At 38.2% G+C, this 25,976-nt stretch overlaps 1 protein-coding gene across 2 annotated transcripts; it reads right to left on the reverse strand.

Annotated features, from left to right (window-relative positions):
* Nucleotides 1-2,916: 2,916 nt before the first annotated feature.
* Nucleotides 2,917-25,584, reverse strand: LOC118279833 (uncharacterized). 2 transcript variants are annotated; one of them, XM_035599644.2, is made up of 5 exons: nt 25,191-25,584; nt 15,641-15,810; nt 7,723-7,846; nt 6,500-6,639; nt 3,972-4,120 (listed from the first exon to the last, which is right to left on the reverse strand). In XM_035599644.2, the coding sequence occupies exons 1-4, from the start codon at nt 25,462-25,464 to the stop codon at nt 6,518-6,520; spliced, it is 690 nt and encodes a 229-aa protein (XP_035455537.2). In that variant the 5' UTR covers nt 25,465-25,584; the 3' UTR covers nt 3,972-4,120; nt 6,500-6,517. The 2 variants fall into 2 exon arrangements, with proteins under 2 accessions (XP_035455536.2, XP_035455537.2); XM_035599643.2 differs by lacking the exon at nt 6,500-6,639 and having other exon boundaries at nt 2,917-4,120; nt 25,191-25,581.
* Nucleotides 25,585-25,976: the final 392 nt, after the last annotated feature.

The following is a 25,976-nucleotide window of genomic DNA, read 5'->3' on the forward strand; positions in this document are numbered from 1 at the left end:
CCCGTCGCACGGCAGCCTCTTACTGACTAAAAACCACCCCGTTCTACTCCTGCCTTCGAGCCGGAGCGGAGCCCCGGTAAACCTGCTAGGTAGTCCGTAGCCCCGAATAGTAAATAAGCATCATAGCGGCATTTGGCTAAAGGCTCAGTTTTCGTAGCTTTAAGTAGAAGCTACTCAATGTCACAATGATGACATAACGATGCTGGTATATTAGAGTTTGGTAATATGTACTTTACCTGGTATGACTAATGTGATGATACAGTGACCACTGACGATATCTTAGAGGAAGTGACGGATATAACTTATTGATAGATAAATAGGGTATTTATGAGGTTGTAGGTTTAATCTCCAGGTGGGGACGAATTAGGAATACTTTTCGACATTATTTTTTTTATTCTAATATTTTTTTTTTGTTAAATTACTGCCTTGTTGGTCGAGTGGTCGCAAGTGCGACTGCCGGACAAGGAGTCTCGGGTTCGATTCCCGGGTCGGGCAAAGTATTACTGGGTTTTTTTCGGATTTTCGAAAATATCTCAGTAGTAGCACGGAGTCTGGAATTGTGCCCAGTATATGGCAATAGGCTCACTCCCTATTACATGGGACTTACAACACAAATGGTGAAAAGTGGGTGTACATTGTGCAGCGGCATTACGTGCCGTAATGTGCACCTCTGCCTACCCCTTCGGGGATAAAAGGCGTGACGTTGCATAATACATATATAATAATGGTAGTACATATAATAATCTCATATTTCTAAGTATAATAAAACCCAGTACATACAAAACAGGTAATATAGGCGAGCTGAACTTTTTGATCGTACTAGGTATATAAATAGTACATAGATATATATTCAAGGTGATTATGTCAAGGGGAGCCGGTCTGACCGCTGATAGAGCCGGCGCTAGTTGGACTATCAAGGTGACGCTAGACATGACATCACGACTGTTTCGAGCAACGATAGGTTAGCAGAGATGTATATTTTGAAGCAGAAATGTAGAAGAGGTAAGTAGAGGTGCATATATTGTGATACCCAGTTTTCACCAGTTATATGGTGAGTCCTATGTACAGAAAGAATTCTAGTATTTATTGCATCCATAATGAACACAGATGTTGGAAAATACAGTATTTAGTCACAATTATGAACCCTGTCGGGCACAGCAAAGTATAAAAATTCGCAAAAGGACATTTAGAAATAATTTAATATCTTATTAAAATTAATAAAATAAGTATACCTCTCTTGTAAGTTTAGATTATTTTAATTCTGAATGAGTTCACATGTTTGAGAAAATAAAATGTCTTACTCTTTCTATTAGTCTTTATTGGAGAATAAATAGACAGTGATTGGTAATATTTAACTTTAATATTTGCAGACAGTTCGCTAGTTACGTAGATCAACAACGGACACTGTTCAACTATTCTTCTAATACTTATTTATTTAATTTTTAGCCGTGATCGTCCCACTACACTCTACCAGGAGTTTGAAGCAATAGTATTTGTCGTAAATTTAGGCTAGCGACGACTTAAGTTTTATAGATGGCCGGTAAAGGCGTTGTAAAATTTTTACAAAAAATGCACGTCGACGATGCGACTATTGACAAATACTATTGCTTCAAAGTCATGGTAGAGGTACAGGGCTAATGCCTCCCTACCCTCCTTCCACTCCTCTCTATGCCTAGAGCTTTCTGTGGCCAATCCTTATTGTAGGTGTCAAGTTCATCCCCCATCTCCTTCTGGGCCTGCCGCGATATATTATAGGTACTTCTAATATTAACACCTTGTTTTAAACGTTGCCCCACACTAGAATTTCCTCCTGTGTCGTGGGTGCGTTTACAAACATACAAGTTCACATACACATGACACACATGACCCGAAACAACAATTTGTGGATCACACAAAGAATTTCTGTGTACGGGAATCGAACCCGCTTCACGTTGCACGGCAGCCAATTGCCCAGCCACTGCGCTAACTTTGCTGTCTATTCAAAGGTAAACAGGTAAAGGTATAAAATGAAAAAAAATTGCATTAAAAAAAATAGTTTATTTTCACATAAATCCTATTATGTATTACTTATGTGTTATATTAAATGTACAATAAAGATTATGACAGTCAATTAATAATAGTTTTATTTTCCTATTATTGTCAATATCCCTATTACAACTACATTAAAGTAGAAATAAATAAATACATTACAAAAATCTTACGATGTTTTTTTTAACTATAAACTAACTGCCGTACTCAGATACAATTAATGATTACTTAAACTATTCCTTAGTAACGATTTTGTCCCGAAAACAATTGCTAAGGACTGGGTTAAGTAACCATTAACACATTGAACGCCGTGGCGGTCACCGGTGACCGACGTTAGCGGAGGATTTGCCTTCAACAGTTTTCTATTGGCAGTCAAAGACTTAAATGATTATGAGTACGGCGATAAGACTTATTTAATAAAAGTTTACCTATATTACTGGTAACATTAGACAAAGCTATATAAGCTTAAGCACAATACATATACTATGTTGGTAACATTTTAATTGAAATAATTCTTTTAGAAGCCTAATTACCCCTCTTGTTAGGTACTGGTTTGTGTGATCCGGGAATCAAAACTATGTTTTGCACCTAGCTTCACTGACCGTATATTATTAATTTCTTTATTTGTTGACATTTCAAAAGTAAAGCAACGCAACGTCACGCCTTTTATCCCCAAAGGGGTAGGCAGAAGTGCTTATTACGACATGTAATTTCAAAAGTACCTGCTTACCTATTTATAGTTTAACCCTTTAACCGCCGCAGTTAAATATAAGCAACTATAAAATATTAAGTTGTTTATATACAACTGCGGCGGTTAAAGGGTTAAATGGAATAAATGATTTGACTTTGACTGACTTTTACTTTGACTTTGTCTCTGATTTTGACTTTGTTATCGGTTAACGTAGCTAACGTTTCTTTTTTTCTTAGTAATATGTGTTGTATATGTTACCAACATACATATGTTTTACAATTATTATTAGAGAAAGTATTTCTATAATCAAGCGAGATTGGTTGACTAAAGAAATAACTATTAAGTAATTAATACTAATATAAATAAATAATTTAAATCCAAACGCACAAACACTCATTAATGACATTTTATTCTAATTTCTAACTTTACATTAAAAGGAATTAGCAAATTCGTTCAGAGATTGATGCTATTAAACATATTTTTATAATAACTATCTTGAGACATACTAAATTAACTAAAAATCACGGTTTACTCACGTACATTAAGAATATAGGCTGCAAGTCTGCGCACGCTGCTCATGATGAAGAGTCCTTCTGTGACTCAAAACTAGTAGAGCTTTTCTCCATTAATTTACGTGCGTAAACCGTGATTTTTAGTTATATACAAAATATCATACTTATGCCCGAACACAGCGCTACTCAATTTTAAGACGCTCTCAAATGTAGTTCTGTCACTATCAATTCTTTATAAAATGACAGAGATAGCACGATATTTAAGTACAACTTAAAATTGAGTAGCGTTTACGTAGCGTACTAAAGACTAAAGTATTATCAAAAATGCGATCACTGGTTTTTGAATACATACATAAAGTGACAAAACAAACATACATACATACGCACATTTTAGCATAAATAGGTCCTCTAGGTTATTTTCTTTTTCTGTCGCTTGGACTGTATATTAGGTTTACATTGTTCTCACATAGTTGAAGCAATCGAAACAATGTAACCAAGTATTGTATTGTGAATCTGATTCGAAAAGAGTAACCTGTGAAGTTTCTTGCTCGTTCTTCTCCATAGGTATCTACACTTTGGAACGAGCAAATAGCTTCACTAGGGGACTGACCGACAGACAGACGTTATTAATATTATTATATTTGCTTTGACATTCAAAAGCGCCTTCCTGGTCTATTTGAAATAAATGATTTTGACTTTGACTTTGATTTTGAATACTACGTATTAAGACTGGATAGTGCTGATATCGCACTAGGATTGTCAACTCTTACGTAATTACCATAAGGAGTGCTTATAGTTTGAGGGCCCGCTGCGGCGGCGTAAGGGTTAATAACTAAGTTGATGTTCTTGTCAGCAGTAGCGGTGGCGGCGCCATCTCTGTTCCAGGCAGCTGTAACATTATGTAGTTGGTTTAAACGCCATCTAGTAGCGAGTAGTTGTAATAGAAAGTTGTTGTAAATAACAGAAAAGTTATTAAGAGTTTAATTTAAGAAAAATATATCTAATGAAGACATTGGTTAAAAGATTTTTTTATAGTTTGTAAAGAAAAACAAATTATTTTGTTTTTAGAAACGTGCAACGCCATCTAGCTTACGTCATGAAAAGTAAAACAGTTGTGATACGCTACAAATAGTTGTGCTATTCGCCAATAGATGTCGCATGCACACCAAAGTCCGAAGTACAGTCAGGCGGAAAATGGTAAAATAATATTGTTCAAAACATAATTTAGGAAAAAAACACCAAGTAAAGAAAATAGTTTATATTTAGCTAAATGTCTTAACCCACACTCCGGAATACGTAATCAAGTTCTTAGAAGTTCGAAACAACAAGGTAAAATGTTTAGAAATAACAGTTTTAGAGAAAATACTCTATTCCTGGAAAGGTTAAAACCTGCATCAAATAAATGGAGGAGTAGTTATTAGTCTATACTATTTGTACTAATTTAAAAGTCAACAGACTACCTTTAGGTTTACATTTGTTTATTCAAATAAAACCTGGATTTTAAAGAATCTAAGCACATTTTTTGTTTATTATTATCTTAATGCGGTAAAATGCTTACATTTTTTTTAACTTCGTCATTGAAGTGCCTTTGTCTTGGACGTCAGGCGAGCAGTAATCGCCCTAGCTGTCGCGAGAGACACTCCGGGCGTCGGGGATAGTAGACTTAGACTTAGACCTTTCCCACCTTGGGTATGGCGAGAGGGAGTGTCAGACTCTTACTGACTAAAAACCACCCCGTTCCTACTCCTTCTTTAAATCGGAGCCCCGATATTCCCTTAGGTAGTACGATAAGACCCTACATTTTAGTATTTCCGATAGCAGTAAACAAAGTATCGAGGTAAGCAGGTGAAACTATAGTGTATACCTACTTATATGTACTTATTATTATCGTAAAGAAACGTAGCACAATCTTATCAACGAAAAGAACTTTCACTACTTATGTGTACAAGTAGTTACGTATCGATGTCTTTTTTTGACATGCGTCAGCGAAAAGCCCCAGATTGGGTTTACTTTCGTTATTTTTTAAAGAACGTATGTAGATAGCTGCTTCATTGGTCGAGTCGTCGCAAGTGCGACTGCCGAACAAGGGGTCTCGGGTTCGATTCCCGGGTCGGGCAAAGTATTACTGGGCTTTTTTCGGATTTTCGAAAATTTCTCGGTAGTAGCACGGAGTCTGGAATTGTGTCCAGGATATGGCAATAGGCTCACCCCCTATAACATGGGACTTATAACACAAATGGTAAAAAATTGGTGTACATTGTATATCGGCATTACGTGCCGTAATGTGCACCTCTGCCTACCCCTTCGGGGATAAAAGGCGTGACGTTGTGTGTGTGTGTGTGGGCATGTATATAGGTAGAATAGTAAAGTAAGTACCTAATATGTATGTGAGAGTATTTCCTTCTTTGTCATGGTAGATCCATATATGGTTTAGTTTTTTGTAAATACAGAAAATTACAATAATTTAAGTAAACAACCACAACGTATCGTCATGCCTTTAATCCCCGAAAGGGTAGGCAGAGGTGCACATTGTGGCATGTAATGCCACTGTGTACACCCTCTTTTTCACAATTTATGTTGTAAGTCCCATGTAATAGGTGGTGAGCCTATTGCCATATACCGGGCACATTTCTAGACACCGTGCTACTACTGAGAAATTTACGAAAAACCGAAAAAAGCCCAGTAATACTTCACCCGACCCGGGAATCGAACCCGAGACCCCTTGCCCGGCAGTCGCACTTGCAACCACTCGGCCAACGAGGCAGTCAGTAATTTAAGTATATAAACTAAATAATGATAACAACTCTGACTAACATATTTGCAACTCAAAAAATACCTAAAAACAAATAAACACTAACTAAAAACGTCGAAAAAAGAATAGGTAAATGATTTGACTTTGAATGTGTAAAGAAAGCAAAAGTTTTTAAAACTATACAATTAACTACCTACGAGTATCACATTTTTGATTCCGTATTGCAAAAAAGAGATATGTGAGACTGGCCTCAAATGGCTAACAATATTAATCCTTATTAGTTAAATTTTTATTTACTTGAATACAACATAAGTTTGAAAAGCATGACAGACATAAATGGGGCCAATATCCAGTAGCATATGTATAAACCTGGACCATAGATAACGAAAGAATTAAGGCAGTAGAATGCTAATCTTGTAGATGAGACTGAGAGCAAAAATCAGTTTGAAAGAAATAACCAAAGAAAGAGGTGAAGACCAAAAGCTTCGGTGGTTGAAAATGCTTCCATTGACTTACAGAACATTCTAGATGCTTCTAGATTTTGATATTTAGTATCCTTCTTGTGGCCTGCGTTGGGGCCACTGGGGGGTTGTAATAGTAGCCGTTTTCCAGTGGTTTTACCTGAGCCTGGTATGGTAGTTGCTTCCAACTAGGTACTAAACATAATATGGTTTTAAAATACAATATTATATACCAGAAAATCTAAATTAATAGTTTTCTTATCATCAGTTGTAAATAAATAAATGTGGGAGAGCCATGCTTCGGCACGAATGAGCCGGCTTGACCGGAGTGATACCACGGCCGAGCAGAAAACCGACGTGAAACAACGCTTGCGTTGTGTGACTGAGGTTATCGGAGGCCCAATTACCGCCCTTCCCAATCTCTCCAATCCCCAATTCCCCAACAACCTTTAAATCCTAACTCTCAAAAAGCCGGCAACGCACTTGTAACGTTTCTAGTGTGTTGTGATTGCTTACCATCAGGTGATCCGTCTGCTCGTTTACCGGCTTATAACAAAAAAAAGATAATGTTCTCTAAAGATTTGTGGAGACGTAGACATGTTTTTGTAGCTTACTTTCTATATTTTAAGTCAAAGTCTAGAATTGAAAGCATTTCAAAAGTCGGTACAATTCAATCGTGCTACAACTGAATAGCTGATCATATTGTGATGATTCAAAAAAGTAGTTTTTTTTTTAGTTTTATAAAACTGATTTCTCTGTATTTTTTATGATATCAATCGATGAACGAGCAGACGGATCACCTGAAGGCACGGACACCCGAAACCAAAGGCGATACAAGTGCGTTGCCGGCCTCTTTGGGGTTAGGATTTTAAGTGTTGTTGGGGGAATTGGGGATTGGAAGATTGGGAAGGGGATAATTGGGCCTTCTTACTTACACAACGCAAGCGTGGTTTCACGTTGGTTTTGTGTAAGGCCACTGTATTAATCCGATCGAGCCGACGCGGCCCATTCGTGCCGAAGCATGGCTCTCCCACACTTAATTTCCCAAAGTTTAGCATGCCTAAGGCTAAATACTTTATGACATTGCGAGAGTGACTTTTCGTCCTAAATACAGCCATTGCGTACCTATTTATAATATCAAGCCCTGCTTTATATCAAAAGTGGTGTTAATTTTGTACCAAAATAACGATTCTCTCTACACAATATTCCCACTATCCACACAAAAGGACATAGGTTACTCTTACAAAATTACAATGTAGAAAAGAAAATTCTACTCACAGACATGCTCATCATGAACTTCAGAATGTCCTCCGTTGTGGATGTGGAGGTGGATCTCCTTCTGATGAGGAGGTTCCCAGCCTTGGCTGTGACCATGTGCTTTCTGGCCGAAGAGGGCTCCAATCTGGAATTATGGAGAAAATAATAATAAATAACACATTGAACGCCGTGTTGGTCACCGGTGACCGACGTTAGCGGAGGATTTGCCTTCAGCAATATTCTATTGGCAGTCAAAGACTTAAATAAGTTTGAGTTGGCTACACAGGACGTCTACTGCCTCTCATGGAAACGATCTGTACACTTCGGCTGTCTGTTACCATAATAATTAGATCATCTATTATATAAAAATAAGTCAGGTTTTTCTTCCTGACGCTATAACTCCAGAACGGACGAACCGATTTGCACGGTTTTGCATTCGTTGGAAAGCTCTCGGGCTCCGTGGGGTTTATAGCAAAGAAAGTTCAGGAAAAATTTCAAGAAAAAAAGGGTAAATCGTGGTGGCGAAACGGAGTTCGCCGGGTTTGCTAGTTTGTCATATTTTCTACAAACAATCCTCAGATGTTCCTAAAAGGCCAGCAACGCACTTGTGACTCTTCTGATGCTGAGGGTGTCCATGGGCGACGCCGATTGCTTACCATCAGGAAGCTCGTTTCCCATCCTATCCCACGAAAAAAAAAAAATAAGTAAGTACAATACGCCATGGAATTTCACTATACTAAACAACAATATACAGTATGTGTATCGCTCTTATACAATAATTTATACTATAAAGTAGAACTATTACATAGAAGTACAATCCAACAAAAATGTAAACAAAAACCTTAAATTAAAAAAGTGAAATTTTCAAACAAAACAAATAGTAAAATAAATTCAAAGAAGTGTAACACTCCGTGTATCAACGTACCTTGACCCCAGAAGAGCGGCAACGTGGCGTCTGCGTTCGGGCGACACACACACACACACGATGACATGCCGGCTCATTCACTCTGCTTATTGAGTTGTTGTGATGAATGATCATGGATTATCTTTGGAGGCTACCCTTGCGAATGCGATTTCTCGCCACTTTCTTTGCACACACCACAATTAAGCAATGGCCCAGTTAAATTTTTAAATGTTCAATGTGTCCACCACGGTTTTGGACACATAAGCTATATCGCCGTACGATATTGTGTCGAACCCTGCGCAATAAATTTCGGTCAGGATCCAAGGCCATTGTTTTTAATTTATCGAAAGCGTCGACAATCCGTGTTCGGAGCTCAGCTTCGCTTTCTGATACCCTCGCGTATACTTCATTTTTAATGAATCCCCATAAAAAAAAGTCCAGGGGTGTTAGGTCGGGTGATCGTGCCGGCCATCTTTGGGGACCAAAGCGCCCAATCCATTGGTCACCAAACATTATGTTCAGCCGCTCTCTTGCAAGGAGTACGGAGTGTGGAGGAGCTCCGTCCAACTGGAACCATACCCTTGAGTTTGCTGCCACAGACAATCCATCTAAATACTCAGAAATTGGACCGTCACAGAGTTCTAAGAACTTCTGAGCATTCAGATTTCCGTCAATGAAGAACGGACCCACTATGTTTTCTCCGTGAATGCCGGCCCAAACATTTACGGAAAACCGGTACTGATGCGCTGATTCCCTTATTAAGTGGGGATTGGTATGGCTCCAGTGTCGCATGGTCTGTCGGTTCCACATGCCGTTTCGAGTAAATGTGCTTTCGTCTGTCCAAAACACATTTCTCACGAAATGTTGGTCTTGAGCAATCCGGTCTAACACCCAGCGACAATACATTTCTCTCACGGGCTTGTCACGTGGCAGCAGCGCCTGCACCTTACAGTACTTGTACGGACGTACTTTGTCCTTTTTAAGGATTCGGTGTATCGTCCGATGGTGCACGTGAAACGTACGCCCTGCTTGCCTAAGACTGCAGGTTGGGTTATTACGAAAATGGGTTAAAACCCTTTGTTCCAAGTTCGATGAAGTTTGCTGTCCAGCAACTCCATCATGGGTATTAGGCATCAGCGGCTGATTGTCTCTAAGTCTTTGTACAGCACTAATAATTGTACGAACATCAGTCGGGCAGTGACGAGATGCTCCGTATCTCTCTCGATAAGTCCGCAGAGTCAACGCTGCATTCTGATGACATTCACCGTACATCAAAATCATGTCCGTGTACTCTGCAGCACTGTAATAATGTCGCGGCATTTCGGCACAACACACACACACACACACTAAAAAGTAAAATAAACGAAAATTTCCTAAATTACACAATTAACTAAAATACTAATGTTAGTGTCTATTTCACAGTAAAAAAACTAAATAATAATAAAACTAAGAACTAAACGAAAAACTAATAACAACAGTTGAACACAACGCGCGCGTAATCCACCGAAGGTTGCGAAAAGCACACACACTATCCCGGAAGGCTAGCAGTGAACTGATGAATCGGCGCGTGCCAAAAGCTCACGGCGCCGGCGTGGCGGCTTTACTCAAAACAAACGCGGCGTACCGAAAGGGTACATACCCCTTTTACGATGCCGCCGCGCGCGCCGCTTGTCTTCCGCGAAAAGCCGTCAAAAGAAACCGACCGCACAGCGCTTCTACTAATCCTTTTCTCTGTTACATTTTCAACTTTATTGTATTGACATAAAGTCGAAAATCCATTTGACATATTGGAGTAGGTTGATCTGCTGGCCAATGTATCTACTACCTATCAGTTTTGTTTCTCTGATGTTAATACTTCTATTTATTTACGTAAAATTATTACTAATTTATTAAAGATCTTTGAAAAATAAATATTCGCAATTTTTTATGGGATAGGTCGGAAAACGAACGTTCGTTTCATCAATTGGCGCCGGCGCGGCGGCGTCGCCAAGGAACAACCGCCGCAACTAGGGTTGCCTACCATACTTTCTAATAACGTAACGTATCTTACTTTGTTTTTGGTAATTATACTTTATGCGTTTACATTTAAATAAAGTTTGCAAAAATACTTTATTTTCAACCTTTACTGTGATGCATAAACAAAATACACATTATGTTTACTTAAAGTTTTTTTTCTTCTTTAGCATTAATAGTTTATAATCATTAAACGAAATATTAGAATGACTGAGAATGATATTAGACTGTGACATTTATACAAATATCACTCAATTCACTTGCTATAAATGAAATAAAACAAAACCCACGTCATTTCATTTCTGTACAATTTTGTCGATAGCGAGTGAATAGTCAGCTTTCACTAAAAAAGTTGTGCAGACATAATTCTAAAGTAGGCAGCAGGTAGACAAAAGTTTAATTAAAAACGATTTGTTTATTTTTTTCAATTTAAATGTTGATTATCAAACAAGTTTTATTTATTTTTATTAACATCAAAATGAAAGTTTACAGCGGGAGCCAAAACACTTACATTCTAGGATACAAAAAAATAAATAAACGTAAACCTATCACAATTCATTTACTGTGATAAAGTTTTTAAGCGCTAAAAACATCAAATTTGAAAAATCCCTTTTTTTCTCATACATTTTTTTCCTAAGTTAAGAAGTTGGCAACCCTAGCCTCAACGCCGAATGAGTTACAAGTAGGTAGACATGGGTGTTATTTGCCGTTGTGGCTACTCTTGATAACTATTATCTACCCGATATTTGGTTGCAATAATATTTTGAATTACCGATGATGAATAAGGGTATTAAAACTGACTACTTCGCTTCATTATTTACTGACAACGAGTGCGAGTCAACTAGACGATATTCGCACTATCGCTATCTTCTCTTTCTTACATGTGTCATATTCAGCTTAGTTAGAAACGTAAATAAATACGTACTTTGACTCATTAATTCGATACGAATGTCAAACATCATACAGAAATTCATAATTTAGTTAATTTTGATTAATAATTTGGAGAATTGATAAAAGTGCCATCTATGGAAAAAATGCCAAACTAGTAAGTACATCATCGATATTCGTGGGCTGCCGTGAGGTTGGTGTAGGAACTACTTCGTAGTTTGTTTGAAAACAAAACAGTTTATACTATAAAAGCTTAGTTAGAAACGTAAATAAATACGTACTTTGACTCATTAATTCGTTACGAATGTCAAACATACAGAAATTCATAATTTAGTTAATTTTGATTAATAATTTGGAGAATTGGTAAAAGTGCCATCTATGGAAAAATGCCGAACTAGTAAGTACATCATCGATATTCGTGTGCTGCCGTGTGGTTGGTGTAGGAACTACTTCGTAGTTTGTTTGAAAACAAAACAGTTTAAACTTGAGCTTTACGCGGAATTTTGTTATGATTTGTTTTCTGAGTGCAAGTAAATACTTAAATTGTGATTGTAACTGTAAATTAATTATTATTATGAAAATTTGTGGCAGTAAACTCTGTGCTTGTGGTATTTAATGAATTAAATACGTGAGAAATCCACGTTGTCGTTTAAAGAAAACATTTTAAAGACGGATGTGTGTGTGTGTGTTTGCCCGGATTAGGCGTAACCCAAAAAGGTAATTTTATTCGTTCTTGTCATAATAAAAGTATTGTAACTAGTTGTAGTTGCAGGTTGTGTGCACACAGGTTATGAAATGCGTTTTCTTATTTTCAAATTAAATGGAGTAAAGAACTTAATTTGGTACCTACAATGTTAATTAAAGATTTATTGCGATCATTTCGTATAAAATACGGATTGGTGGACGATGATGCACGTATAATCTTATTTTGGGTCTAGTTAGGTTATAAGAATTGGTATAATAGCTACCAATTCTTTTCCCATTTTGCGAACCAAAACAGAAGAGCGGCAACGTCGCGTCGTAGTGCAGTCATTGACCCGTGTCGTGTTTACAAAGAGTGGTTACATTTGCTCAAAAAGAAAAATGCAATTTTTGGCTTAACTACTGGGCCATTTTGGCTCATTTTTTTGCACATTGTCAGTATAGACGATAATAAATATGGTAGAAAAAAATTGTATAAGAGTCTTATCCATACGGTATGTACTTTTTTTAATAAACGTTGCCCACTCTTGGATTTCTCCTGTGTGGTTTTGGACGTTTACAAACATACACATGACACCCAGAGCCGAAACAACAACTAAGGATCACACAGAGTTGTTCCGTGCGGGAATCTAAACGACACGTTGCACGGCAGTCAGTTGCCCAGCTTGGCAGCCACTGCGCTAACCGTGCACTCTACTTATTTCTCTAACAAAATGTATTCAGAAATGAATGCAGTCGTTTCTGCATATATTTTGAATTTAAACTGGATATTGTTGAATAACAGTTTAACGAGAAACTTTCTCGTTGAATAACATATATTATTATAACAGTTGTAACATAATAACAATACATAATTATTACACATTATGTATATCATGGTACTTTCCATTTTTGTTACGAAGAAAGTATAAATTAGAATGGTAGTAGTAGTAGTAAAAGTTATTATGTAATTTTGTTTTATAATTATTGTTTAATGTTTTCTGAAAGTTATATTAATTGTTTTTTTTTTTTAGAATCTTATAGTACAGTTACTAGTACACTTCTTTGAATAACCCTTTTTTTATGGGGATCCATCCTTCTCCCGCCTTGGGCGAGGTGAGAGGGAGTATCAGTCGCTTACTGACTAAAAACCACCCGTTCCTACTCCAGCTTTGAGCCGGAGCCCTGGTATAATCTATTAGATCTTCCGCAGCTCCGGAATCACCCTAAGGTCTGGGTAACCCTAAGGACTGCACGGTTGGTGCTATGGTTGGGTGACCGGCTGCTGTGCAACGTGTCGCAGTTTCATTGGTAATGTGTAGCAAGCGGTTATGGCATTTTCACCCCCGTGGCTCGGAAAGCATGTAAAACTATTTGCCCTGCGCCTGACACGTCTCCGGTCGTGTCGGTATGCGGCCCATCGGGTTTAGAGAGTGAGGGAACAGAGAGTGTGTGACCTGTGTTTGCGCACAAACTTAGTTTAGTTAGACAGACTGGCCACCGTGATAGATCTAGCGGGATCCAAGGCAGTCATTCATGTCCCTACGCACCGGACTTCTTCAGTGTTCCGGTGTTTGCATGGTTGTATCTGTACTGTACTGTAGATCCTAGCTTACAGGAGTTGCAGCGGTTTCGGGAGGGTTTGGCGGGCTTTTTTTAAGGTGGGAAATCATCCAGTGACGTCTCACGCCTTGGGCAAGGCGAGAGGGAGTGTCAAACTTTTACTGACTAAAAACCACCCCGTTCCTACACCAGCTTTTCGAACCGGAGCCCCGGTAAACTTGCTAGGTAGTTCGCAGCTCCGGAGTAATACGCATTGTCCTATTACAAAAGAATAAAAGGTTCATCGTTCTTCTAACCACATAAATATACCACTCAAGGTCAAATGCTATAAACACAAACACCGCTAGGTATTTGCGCACGCACATCGATACGAGAGAAAGTAAATTCAACCGGATCGCAGAGAGGGATGGAGATAGTTCTTGAGATAGATAGACAAGGACGGCGATAGACATAGTTGTTAACGGAATTAAAGAAATGGTTGGAAGAATGTCTACTTCATTGAGTTGTTCAGTGGGTCAGTAGAGTTGTAGGTTTTTTAGGAAGTTCACGTATCATATTTTAATTTGCAAATATGTAGATGGGAACGCTAGATTTATTTATCATCGGCTTTTTATTATTCTTTTAATATATTGTCACGCCTTTTATGCCCCCTGATGGGATAGGCAGAGGTGCACATTATGGCACGGATTGCCACTGTACAATGTACACCCACATTTCGCTATGTATGTTGCAAAGTCCCATTTAATAGGGGGCGAGCCTTTTATCATATACCGGGCACATTTCCAGCCTCCGTGCTACTGCTGAGAAATTTTCAGTACTTTTTCCTACTTTATTTATTCGCTTTTTACTACTTTATTGATTCTTTTGTTGCTTGTTTCAAGATCAGACTGCTCCCTCCTTGCATATTTGCATCTTTTGAACCTATGATTTGGATTTTCTTAGAATTTTTGACTGAATTTTGACTGCGAATATCGGGATTATATAAAATACCTTCCGACCAAGAATTTGAAATCAAAACCGCTAGGTTTTGATTAACGCTCTACAAATACATTTCTTGGTAGATCAAATAATAATAATACCCTAAATAATTATAACATTTTTAATGGGGGAATATCATCCAATGACCCCTGTCGCCGAATTCGGGGCGCGCAAAAAAGAGGGGGTATTATGAGTAACGGTAGCATATTTTTATGAAGCCTATAGTAAACTTTTATCTCTCTACTCTACTTACGGAACACACCTGCGTAGACGACCTCATCAGCTCATGCGTATACGCGCAAATCATGCGAAATGCGTATATTATGTTAATGACCTTAGCTTGTAGGTTAATCATATTGATGTGTGCCACTCGTTATAATCTCATCTCATCACATAGGCATTTTGATTTTGATTAGAAATTGTCTAAGAACCGGTCTAGAAATATAGTGTGTCAGGTGTCACAGATTATTTTGCCTTTTTTTGCATAAGGCAAAGAAACTTATGGGACAAATTTATTCTTGAAAAAGAGTAACCTATGGAGTTTCTTGCTCGTTCTTCTCCATAGGAATCTACACTTTGGAACGAGCAAATAGAGCAACTAGAGGACTGAGCGACAGACAGATATTTTGTTGTTTTGTATATTATATTGTTATGACGTTCAAAAGTCCGTTCCCAGTCTATTTGAACTCAGATGAGGCCCAGTAGGGCTGATGCCTGATCCGAAGCTGCGGACTACCTAGCGGGTTTACCGGGGCTCCGGTTCGAAAAGCAGGAGTAGGAACGGGGAGGTTTTTAGTCAGTAAGACTCTGACACTGCCTCTCGCCTCGCCCAAGGCGAGAGAAGTCATTGGATGATTTTCCCCCTCAAAAAAAAAGTGTATATGAAATAAATAATTTTGACTTTGACTTTACCTTAGCAGCGCCAGCAATGAGCAACAGCTTCAATATAGCCAGCGCCACCAGCAGTGTCTTGACGCCCACCAGGGCTGCCACCACGGCCCACGTGGAAGCCGCTCCGATCTGGAACGCCAGCGGGATGAGAGCCTGCACCATCTTCTTCAGAGGTCTACCGAAGGTGCGGCCTGGAAAATGATAGGAAAGATTGGTTTTTATTAGGCTATTTGTGTATGATTATGAAGTCGTGAAGTAGGTATGTCTTTTTGCTTGCTCTGGAAGGTAAATGGATGGAAATTGGCATTATTAGAATTTTATCTACTATAGTAATATTTTTTTTAAAAAGCTTTGCCCCGGTCTTCCATTTTCTCCTGTGTTGAGAGTGTGTTTACAAACATACAATTATACATACACATGACACCCGAAACAACTATTTGTGGATCACACTAAGGGTTGCTAAAACGTAAAAGAAAACTAAAAAATATTTACTAATTACAATGCATTAAAAAATTCGTCCGCATCGACGTCAACAGGGAAAGTGCCCAGGAGGATGGCAGTATTGCCACATTGTATGGCAATGGTTATATTCTTACCTCAAACGGCGCAAATATAATATTCTTGCTGGTTATTATATTTTTGAGCCGTTTGGATTTAAGACTTTAAGCCCGTGGGGTCAGAGCGCACTTACTTTATTTAAAAACATTTGCAAACGCCTGGCCGACGTATCACATAATTATTAATTTAGTACATATATAGAATTTGTCATGGTTTTTTTACCTTCGTGATAATATAAACATTTGATTTGGGACTCTGTAGACCTTACCTATGTCATAGTTTTTTAACAACCATCCCAAACACACTAAAAAATGAAACCGCAAACCTCAACTACACACTTTCCTACTTAAAAACCAACAGCCCATAATCTTCCAACCATCATTCTAACCATACATTTAACACCATTACTCAAAAAACCATGACAGATTCTATAAGAACACCATAGTAATTTGTACCATCAAGCCTCATGATATTGGACATAACAATATAGCTTACGCTCTATTAAATTTAGAAGGTAAATAGTGAGGTATCACTATTGTAATAACAGTCATATTTGAAAATTTTTGTTTGTGAGTGACGTGTATCATCGTGGGTTTTTATTTTGTTAAAGACTTAGGTAGAGGTTTAGATATTGATTAGATTCTGCCAATGACTTCGCTCGCTTAGGGTATAAAGTATTGTCATCATCATCAACAGTCTATAAGTGGCCACTGCTGACCAAAGACCTCTCCTCGCACGGAAAAGTTTTGAGCACCATCACCGCCACACCTGCTCAATGCGGCAATCGCCAATTAAGTAAGCTTGGTGATGATTAATACTCATGCCTTCTCCGTATGAGAAAAAGCCTTTTGGTTAGCAGTGGTCCCTAAGAACTATCGAGAGACATACTAAATTGACTAAAAATCACGGTTTACTCACGTAAATTAATGGAGAAAAGCTCTACTGGTTTCGAGTCACAGAGGGACTCTTCAGTAGGCTGTGTGACGTTGCCGCGTTTGCGCACGCAGTTAGAGCTTTTTTCCATTAATTATTTACGTGGGTTAAACCGTGATTTTTAAAGTCAAAGTCAAAGTCAAAGCATTTATTTCAATTAATCCTAAATAAGGCACTTTTGAAACGTTAAATTAAATTATCCGTCAGTCTGTCTGTCAGTGAAGCTAGGCGTTCGTTCCAAAGTTTTGCTTCGAATGGAGAAGAACGAGCAAGAAACTCCATCGTTACTCTTTTGAAAAATTATTTTTACAATATCTCTGATACATTATTTTAATTAATTTAGTATAACATTGTTATCATTATTGCGAATGCCTATAGCCCAATGACTAAGTTATTACAACGCTACTATGGAAGGAAAGTGGTTCGCAAGCCGTACCAGATTCGAACCGGTTACTGTCACACGTCGGTGTTTGCTACTTCAATGAATTGAGTCTGTTCACTTTATTTATAAGATCTGCCTATGTTATGGACACACAATGCTACTATTACGTCAAAAAACTAAATGTTTTTGCCCATTCTAGAAGTAGAGTTTGTATAAGTGTGGGAGAGTCATGATTCGGCACGAATGGGCCGGCTCGACCGGAGTAATACTACGCTTGCGTTGTGTTTAGTTGTGTAAGTGAGGTAACTGGAAGCCCAATTACCAAGTTTCTCAAACCCTGATTTTGGGGTTTGATGATTTTGGGAAATTTTGGGGGTTAGGAATACAAATTCCTAACTTTGTAGAGGTTTTTTTTTATAGAATAGAATCAGGCGTTATATTGTGGAAATCTATGTTACACAAACAATAGGATAAATTTCCAGGGCGTATTTATAACTGTTTTTATACTATAATACGTAGAAGGTATATTCAAACTCGAAAAAGTCGAAATACAATTTACCCAACCCACATATCGAATTCTGAACAGCCACTTGACTAAAGACTCCAATAAAATAAATATTCGCGAGATTTGATATTTGAACAGTGACAAAGGTTAATGATGACACGATAAGTTAAAGTGTTTAAATTCTTAACCGACTTTGTAAAAAACAAATATTGAGTTTTATTTGGCGAGGTACTTAACCGTGAATGATCATGGTCATGGGATACAGGGTCAAATACTATCATGTGAGGAGATATGCAAAATGTAGTGTGGTGGCAGCAGAGTGGAATACATCAAGTATCAGCACTCCTGCTAAATTAACTATAAACGACAGTTCACACTCGTAAATATACTTAAGTGCGAGAGAGCCATGTTTCGGCACTGCTAGGTCGGCTCGACCGGAGTGATACCACGAAAACCGACGAAACACTTGCGTTGTGGGAATGAGCCTACCGGAGGCCCAATTACCCCTTGTTTGCCCACCCAATGTTTCCAATTCCTTAAATTCCTAACCCCAAAAGGCCAACAACACACATGTGGCGCCTTGCTTACCAACAGGTGATCCGTCTGTTCATTTGCCTACCATAAATAAATCAAGAAGAGCTCTACTAATTTCCAGTCACAGAGGGACTCGTCATCTAAGCAGTATGCGCAGATGCGGCGATGTCGCGCAGAGTACTCGACTAGAGTGACTCGAAAATAGTTTGGTTTTCTCAATATATTTACGTGAGTTTTATATGGGATATCATCTGATGGTAAGCACCGGCTACGGACAGTGCGCTGCCGGTTTTTTGGGGTTAGGAATTAGAGGATTGTTGATTCGGGTATTGGAGCTTGGAAAGGGGGTAAATAAGACTCGTTTCCATAAGTGTCGTAAGTGCAAACCCCTTTATGATGTAGAGGAGGCTTATATATTATCCAGCAGTGGACTGCCACGGGTGGACTAATTGTCGAGTAAAGATAGTCACAGGTTTGATGTCCGGGTCGTTTTCAATTTGTGTTATTTCTCCACTTTATAACCTTATATTTATAAGTGTGGGAGAGCCATGCTTCGGCACTAATGGGCCGGCTCGACCGGAGTGATACCGGCCTCACAGAAAACCGACGTGAAACAACGCTTACGTTGTGTTTCGTTGTGTGAGTGAGGTTACCGGAGGCCCAATTCCCCCCTTCCCAATCTTCCCCATCCCCGATTCCCGAACAACAACCCTTAAATTCCTAACTCCCAAAAAGCCGGCAACGCACTTGTAACGCCTCTGGTGTTTCAAGTGTCTATGGGCGGCGGTGATTGCTTACCATCAGGTAATACGTCTGCTCGATTACCGGCTTGTTTCATAAAAAAAAAACAACTTTACCTCTCTTTTTACACCTAAGCCACAACGACTGTCATAAAATAGAAAAACTTAATAGTATTGTCTACTATCAGTCCGTCTGGTAGCTTTCCCCAACCGAGAATCAAACCAGGAACCGTGGTCCACTGGCCTTAATTACACTTTATGTAAAAAGTTGGATCTCGCGTCAAATTAGAGATATCACTTTGTGTGTTAAAGTTTTTGTTTTATATCATTAGTCGTGTTGTGGGTTTAATTGCTGCAAGAGAGGCTGGTGAGTAAAGTACCAGGTTTGGTTAGGTACTGTTTAAACGCGAAGCCAAATTTATCCGATTTGAATAATTATTATTTTTGTGTTGGATAGTCCGTTTATCGAGGAAGGTTATAAAACATACGCTACAATTAATAAGTACCGAGTAGAGCGGCTGAAACCGCACGGGAGTAGGTAGTTAAGTATAAAATGTTGTAAGATTTTTTCTCCTTCTTTCCTTGAGATTAGAAAAAGAAATCAAACATTTTATATTACAACAATTTTCTCCTCCTCTAATAATATCTTCTGATTTATTTCGTTGCGGGACTCAAGACACAAAATTCATGTCCCTGGGACGCGCCGGACTTTAGTGTTCCGGTGTTTTCATAGTTGTATCTACTGTAGATTCTGGTGCACAGCTTAGTTGTAGCGGTAAAATTGCGAGTTACCTTGGCCGAGACCTTTTTTTAAGATACCTTTATTTTTAGAGGCTTATCAACTACATTGGCAAAAGGCCAGGAGAAATGATAACACTGAACTACAAATTAACTTTCGATTACTATCCGCTCTCTCGAGTGTAATCAATTGTTTTGTGGCAGCGGAGAAATTGCCTCCGTGTCCAACAGACTGATTCAATATTTAAATTATTTTAATTATCGTAACGTTACTCGACCCATTTTTAATTTTAATTTAGCTGTGTTTGACTTGAGTTTTGTTTTGAGGGGGGAAAATCTTCCAATGGTTTCTCTTTCCCGCCTTATGGACAAGGCAAGAGGTGATGTCAGACTCTTACTGATTAAAACTACCATCTAACTGCCTTGGCTACTAAATACCAGGTTTCCTCAAGATGTTTTCCTTCAACGTTTGTTAGTGAACTACAAATTAATCTTTAGATTACTATCCGCTCTCTCGAGAAAAAGCCACATTGGTACTTGTCGTTGGCAGTTTCGGACCCAAACCCTTGCCTCCTTGTCCAACCTGACTCACACATACGAAACACAACGCAAGCGTTGTTTCGACGTCGGGTTTCTGTGAGGCCGTGGTTTCACTTTCGAGCGGCTCAATCGTGCCGAAGTATGGGTCTCCCACACTTGAAAATTTCTAGAACTTTGAAATGAGCTACTAACTTCTTGGGAAAGGTTCCACATACAGACTGTTGGTAGTTAGTTATATATGTGTAATGATGACTGTCAAAATTAATCAAATTAATGGTGTTAGACCATTGTTTAAAAGCTTTGGCTTTGACTATGATTAGCATGTTAACACAAATATTCAAATGATTCACAAGGGCATGGGTATATTTCCTGTATTGGGCATTAGTTTTTTCTTTAGATATTTCTCACTATCTAATAGCTTAAAACTGTAACTGTGTCGCTACTGGAATGCTTTTCAAGCTTGGAGTTGTCATGGCGGTTGGCGGTGGCATTGGCATTAGATCCGCTCGATTCCATGCCCTATGGTTGAGGATTGCACGGTGCTGGTGCGTGTCAGGTTAGGTGAACGGGCTGCTGTGCAACTGGGACTGGTCAGCTCCAGACTGCGTTCGATTTCCAGCCTCGAGGACAAAAAGTTTAGGCTTTAGGTATTTGCCATTTTCAACCCTGTGTCTCGGATATATGTGTTACATATGAAAATCGAAACAATGGTAACCTGAGAATTGCTGTGAATGTCGAAGAAAAAGAGTAACCATGGAGTTCTATACAGGCTGTTGGTATATTATACAATGTTGACTGTCAAAATTAATCAAATTAATGGTCTAACATTAAAAGCTTTGACTTTGACTGTGATTAGCATCTTAACACAAAGTGCAAATGATGCACAGGGTCATGGGTACATTTCCTGTATTAAGCATTAGTTTTTTCTTCAGATATTTCTCATTATCTAATAGCTTTGGAACTGTGCCGCTATTATTAAGGAACCAGTGGCGTACGTTACTTGACTGGGCTCCGTATAAAAATGCTTAGAAAAGGGGAACAGTGAAACAAAGTGGCCCCCTTTGTCTCATTTTTTTGAGGTAGGAAAATCATCCAATGACTTTTCTCGCTCTGTCTCTCAAGCCTCAAAGAGGGGACTTACCGATGCTATAACAGCGAGCCCATGTTTGAGGGCCCTAACGACGACGAAAGCTGCTGCCAACTTTTGAACGCATGTTTTACGCGAAAAAGGAAGGAAATGATGCTTTACGCATTTTTTTTTATTTGAATGAAATGAAATAAATAATTGGTAAATTTTTATATTTTGCTAACGCACGTTGGAGATCACTGGAGCCCGGGGACCTTGCATAATTGATACGGCAGATACGGTGCTAGCTACGCCCCTGACAGGAATTCATAACATAACTGGTGAAAATTGAAAATTACATAAAATAAGCGTCATATTAGGACCTTTAAACCTAATCTTAATATACTTAGCTACGAATTCGGTTTTAGCAATGAGAAGGAAAAACTAACGGATTATTTGACAGTTCAATGTCTTTGCCCCGTTATTCGAGACGTCACATATTTGGACAATTGGACGTTCACTGTGTCGTTGTCCAAGTCACCAGAGCGAAGTTGATGAGTGTTTATTAATTATTAAGATTTTTTAATGTAATCACAAATGTTATTATCAAGCAAGAGAAAAGTTTGGGAGAGCCATGCTTCTGCACGAATGGGCCGGCCTGACCGGAGTTATAGTGTGAAATGACGTGAAACAACACGTTACGTTGTGTTTCATTGTGTGAGTGAGGTTACCGGAGGCCCAATTACTCCCCTTCTCAATCTTCTCAATCCCCGATTCCCCAACAACCCTTAAATTCCTAACCCCTAATAATGTACATAGGCGGTGGTGATTGCTTACCATCAGGTGATCCACCTGCTCGTTTACCAGCTTATATGATAAAAAAATTGTGACTTGTGTACTGTAATATCTCCTGGGCTAGCTACTTAGGAGTAGGAGGTTGTCCCCTCTTCTGTCAGATGACGTCCCAACATGTCGTGAGAGTGAGGGAAGGGAGAATAGGGATGATAACTGGGTCAAAAATAAATTATTACAACTTTTCAATACAATAAAATATTTAAAAATAATCACACTCTCACTCATAAATTTGATGAACTACTTAATTTTCGATTTTTTCTAGCTAAATTTCTAGAAATAAGTCTGCTATTTGACGTCAAAAACTTATGACGTCATAATAGAGTATTTCATACAAAGTTCATAGAAAATATCGTTATTGACGTTTCGAAAAAAGTATTGAATTTGACTAGTAGGAAACTAGCCTATTGTCCTGTATTATTAACAGTTAACAACACATACTTTTGTAGACTGTAATAGCTCCTGTAGAAGCTAGGCTAGTGAAAACTGGCCGTGATCTAAATTAAATTAAAATCTAGACCGGAGAAAAGCAAAAAGGCGTAGATCGGTACCTAGAACATAGTATATGTATGTGAAGACCGTTTCGAAAGGATTTAACCGCGAAGTAATGATTCACCGTATCAAATAAGAATATATGTATGTCTGTCTAGATTCTATCTGGTGTAATTCTAAATATGAAAGTGTGTGATGATTTGATTTGGTACATTTTAAACTTTCACACAAGAAAACTTAAGTAATTATTGTGTTTTTCGGTTTACTTCACGTAACTTTTTGACGAGGAACTCGACTGGTTTCAAGCCATGCTGTCCACATGCATTCCGCAACACACGACGCGGCGACAGCAACGCGACTGTGGCGGAAATCTGCTAATGAATATGAGCCTCTAGCATGGCTAGAAACTAGTCGAGTTCCTCGTCAAATAGTTATGTGAAGTGAGCCGAAAAACATAATAATCAATTTAGTATGGCTCATGAAAGTTACCTATAATAACTTAATAACTCTAACTCATTTCAAGTGTGGGAGAGCCATGCTATGCCACGAATGGGCCGGCTCGACCACGGCCTCACGGAAAAACGACGTGGAACAACGTTTGCGTTGAGTTTCGTTGTGTGAGTTAGGAAGAGTGGGAAGGGGTTCCCAATCTTCCTAATAATCCCTGATTCCCCTTAAATTACTAACCCCCAAATGGCCGGCCTCACACTTGTAATGTCTCTGGTGTTTCGGGTGTCCATGGGCGGCGGCGATTGCTTACCATCAGATCCCTAGGTCTATACAATAAAAAATCCACCATCAGTTTTGGAGTCCTTACTCCAAACATGTCTAACGACCTTTCTCAAGATAAAGTTATTAAAACAAACAAAAATATTGTTTGAAATAAAATTAAACCGCTGCTATTTAAACTAACCTATACCTAGCTATTATTTCAAAAGATGAGCCCTTGCAAAAAAATAACAAAAGAACCTGTGTTTCGCATGGTATTTTTCTTTGAATCTTACTAATATTATAAATGCGAAAGTTTGTGAGTTTAACGTTTGTGTGTATGTTTGTTACTCAATTAGGTTAAAATGGCTGAAGTGATCGGGATGAAATTTGGAACAGGGGTAGATTACGATCTGAAATAACACATAGGCTACTTTTTATCCCACGGGACCACGGACGGAGTCGATGGCAAAAACATTTGCATTTATAATATTTGTAAAATGGACACTTTTCCTCATTATAACTAACAAAATATTTAGGAGACTCTAGGACGTTGAGTTAAACAACCGTACTTTTAACCTCTGAAATCTGAATCAATGATACACACACAATCCCAATATGTACTTAGGTACTCAGTTAAATACGTGTTAACGAAAATTTTAAACTCAAAGATGAAATCTTACTAATATTATAAATGCGAAAATTGTGAGTTTTATGTTTGCGTGTATGTTTGTTACTCAATCACGTCAAAACGGTTGAAGTGATCGGGCTCTTTGGTCCAGATATTGATTATGGTCTTTTTTTTTAAGGGGAAAATCATCCAATGACTTCTCTCGCCAGGGCGAGGCGAGAGGGAGTGTCACACTCTTACTGACTAAAAACTACCCCGTTCCTACTGCTTGTCGCAATAACACATAGGCTTTTTATCCCACGGGACTGCAGGCGAAGCCGCTGGCAGAACAATGTCTCAGAAATAGGTTTAAGTTGACCATAACCAAATGCGTGGTATTTCCTAAAAGAGGTGATCTGCACTTGTTTATCTTTTTGTTAGTTTTGCAAGAGTCCTTAGAGAGCTTATTGCAATATAAGTACCAGATATAATAATTCCAAACTCCTTAATAATACGAATAAATAATTAATAAGGAGGTTTCTGTCTCTGGAGCCCTAACCACCGGTAGCTCGGACCATGCTCCCGCTACTAGTCGGCTCCTAATTTTATATTTTGAATTTTTTTGGATTTTGTAAGTAGTATTTAAGAATATAATTGAAGAGAATTTTAAATAAATATATCGAGTAATTAAAACATCACGTCAAAAAGAATCTTATAATTTAAAATATAACAATGTGGAAATGCTGACAGTCTTTTGGGCACCATACCTCACCACTCCGATTAGGCTAATTTTTTCAACGATTTAAGTTAGTTTTTATTGCTTCTTAGGTACCTATTTTTAAGTAGTAAATATTTTATTATTATAAATTATAATTGTCAAAAAGATACTTAAAATGTAAAATTGTTTACTAACCGACAGACGTATCATGGCTTCTCTCTCCACTCTCCATTTTCACATCAAAATAATCACTTTGGTTTAATTTATTGTCTAAATTATAATAATTAAATGCATTTTTGGTATCATCACCACCACTAACTAACTTACTCGCGTCCGAAGCATAACTGGGGCGCAAAATAAAAAGTAAAAACAAACAAATAAATATAAATCGGCACATTTTCACTTTTTTCATTAGCAATATATGAAAACACGGGATAAACCACTTTATTATCTCTTTTAAATCCATCATTTGTATTATTTTTGTGTTACAATCGTAATTTTAAATAAATACGCGCGGGAAAATAGCACCGTGAAGCGACATTTCGCGCCAAACGCGCGGTCAAAACTGAGCGCGCGAAGAGGTCGGTAACCCATTTCTTCTTTCACTATGGTCGAAACAAGATGGTTGACTCATTGGCTGTTTGGCTGAGTAAAATAAAACAACGCGAGTCACTTTCCCTTTTACAAATTAACAATTCATATCCTGTCCGATTTAAACTTTAAAATGTAGATGTTTTAATGGAAATTGGAGGGCAAGAAAGAAAATGTGTGAAAGTTTATTTTTTTGAGAACGCGTCCATCTTTTTTTCAACCGTTTTTTTATTTAAATTACCAAAACAATGCGATATTGTTTTTGCTTACATCTTTTGTTTTTAAAAATTCTGTCAATCAACTAAACTATTCTTTTATAATAATAGCGTCCTTATTACAATGTATTAAGAGTTATTTTCGCGTGTGAAGTCAACTGACCGTAGCTGTATT

The sequence above is a fragment of the Spodoptera frugiperda genome, chromosome 22 (assembly GCF_023101765.2).
Source record: "Spodoptera frugiperda isolate SF20-4 chromosome 22, AGI-APGP_CSIRO_Sfru_2.0, whole genome shotgun sequence".
NCBI lineage: Eukaryota > Metazoa > Arthropoda > Insecta > Lepidoptera > Noctuidae > Spodoptera > Spodoptera frugiperda.

Excerpts from the sequence above, each read along its gene's own strand:
- LOC118279833 (XM_035599643.2), bottom strand. The coding sequence starts at position 25,464 with ATGATGGATTTAAAAGAGATAATAAAGTGGTTTATCCCGTGTTTTCAT. Across the intron at positions 15,811-25,190 it reads AAGCCATGATACGTCTGTCG|GCCGCACCTTCGGTAGACCT; the intron begins GTTAGTAAACAA and ends ATCATTTTCCAG. Across the intron at positions 4,121-7,722 it reads AGTTCATGATGAGCATGTCT|CTGCCTGGAACAGAGATGGC; the intron begins GTGAGTAGAATT and ends ATAATGTTACAG.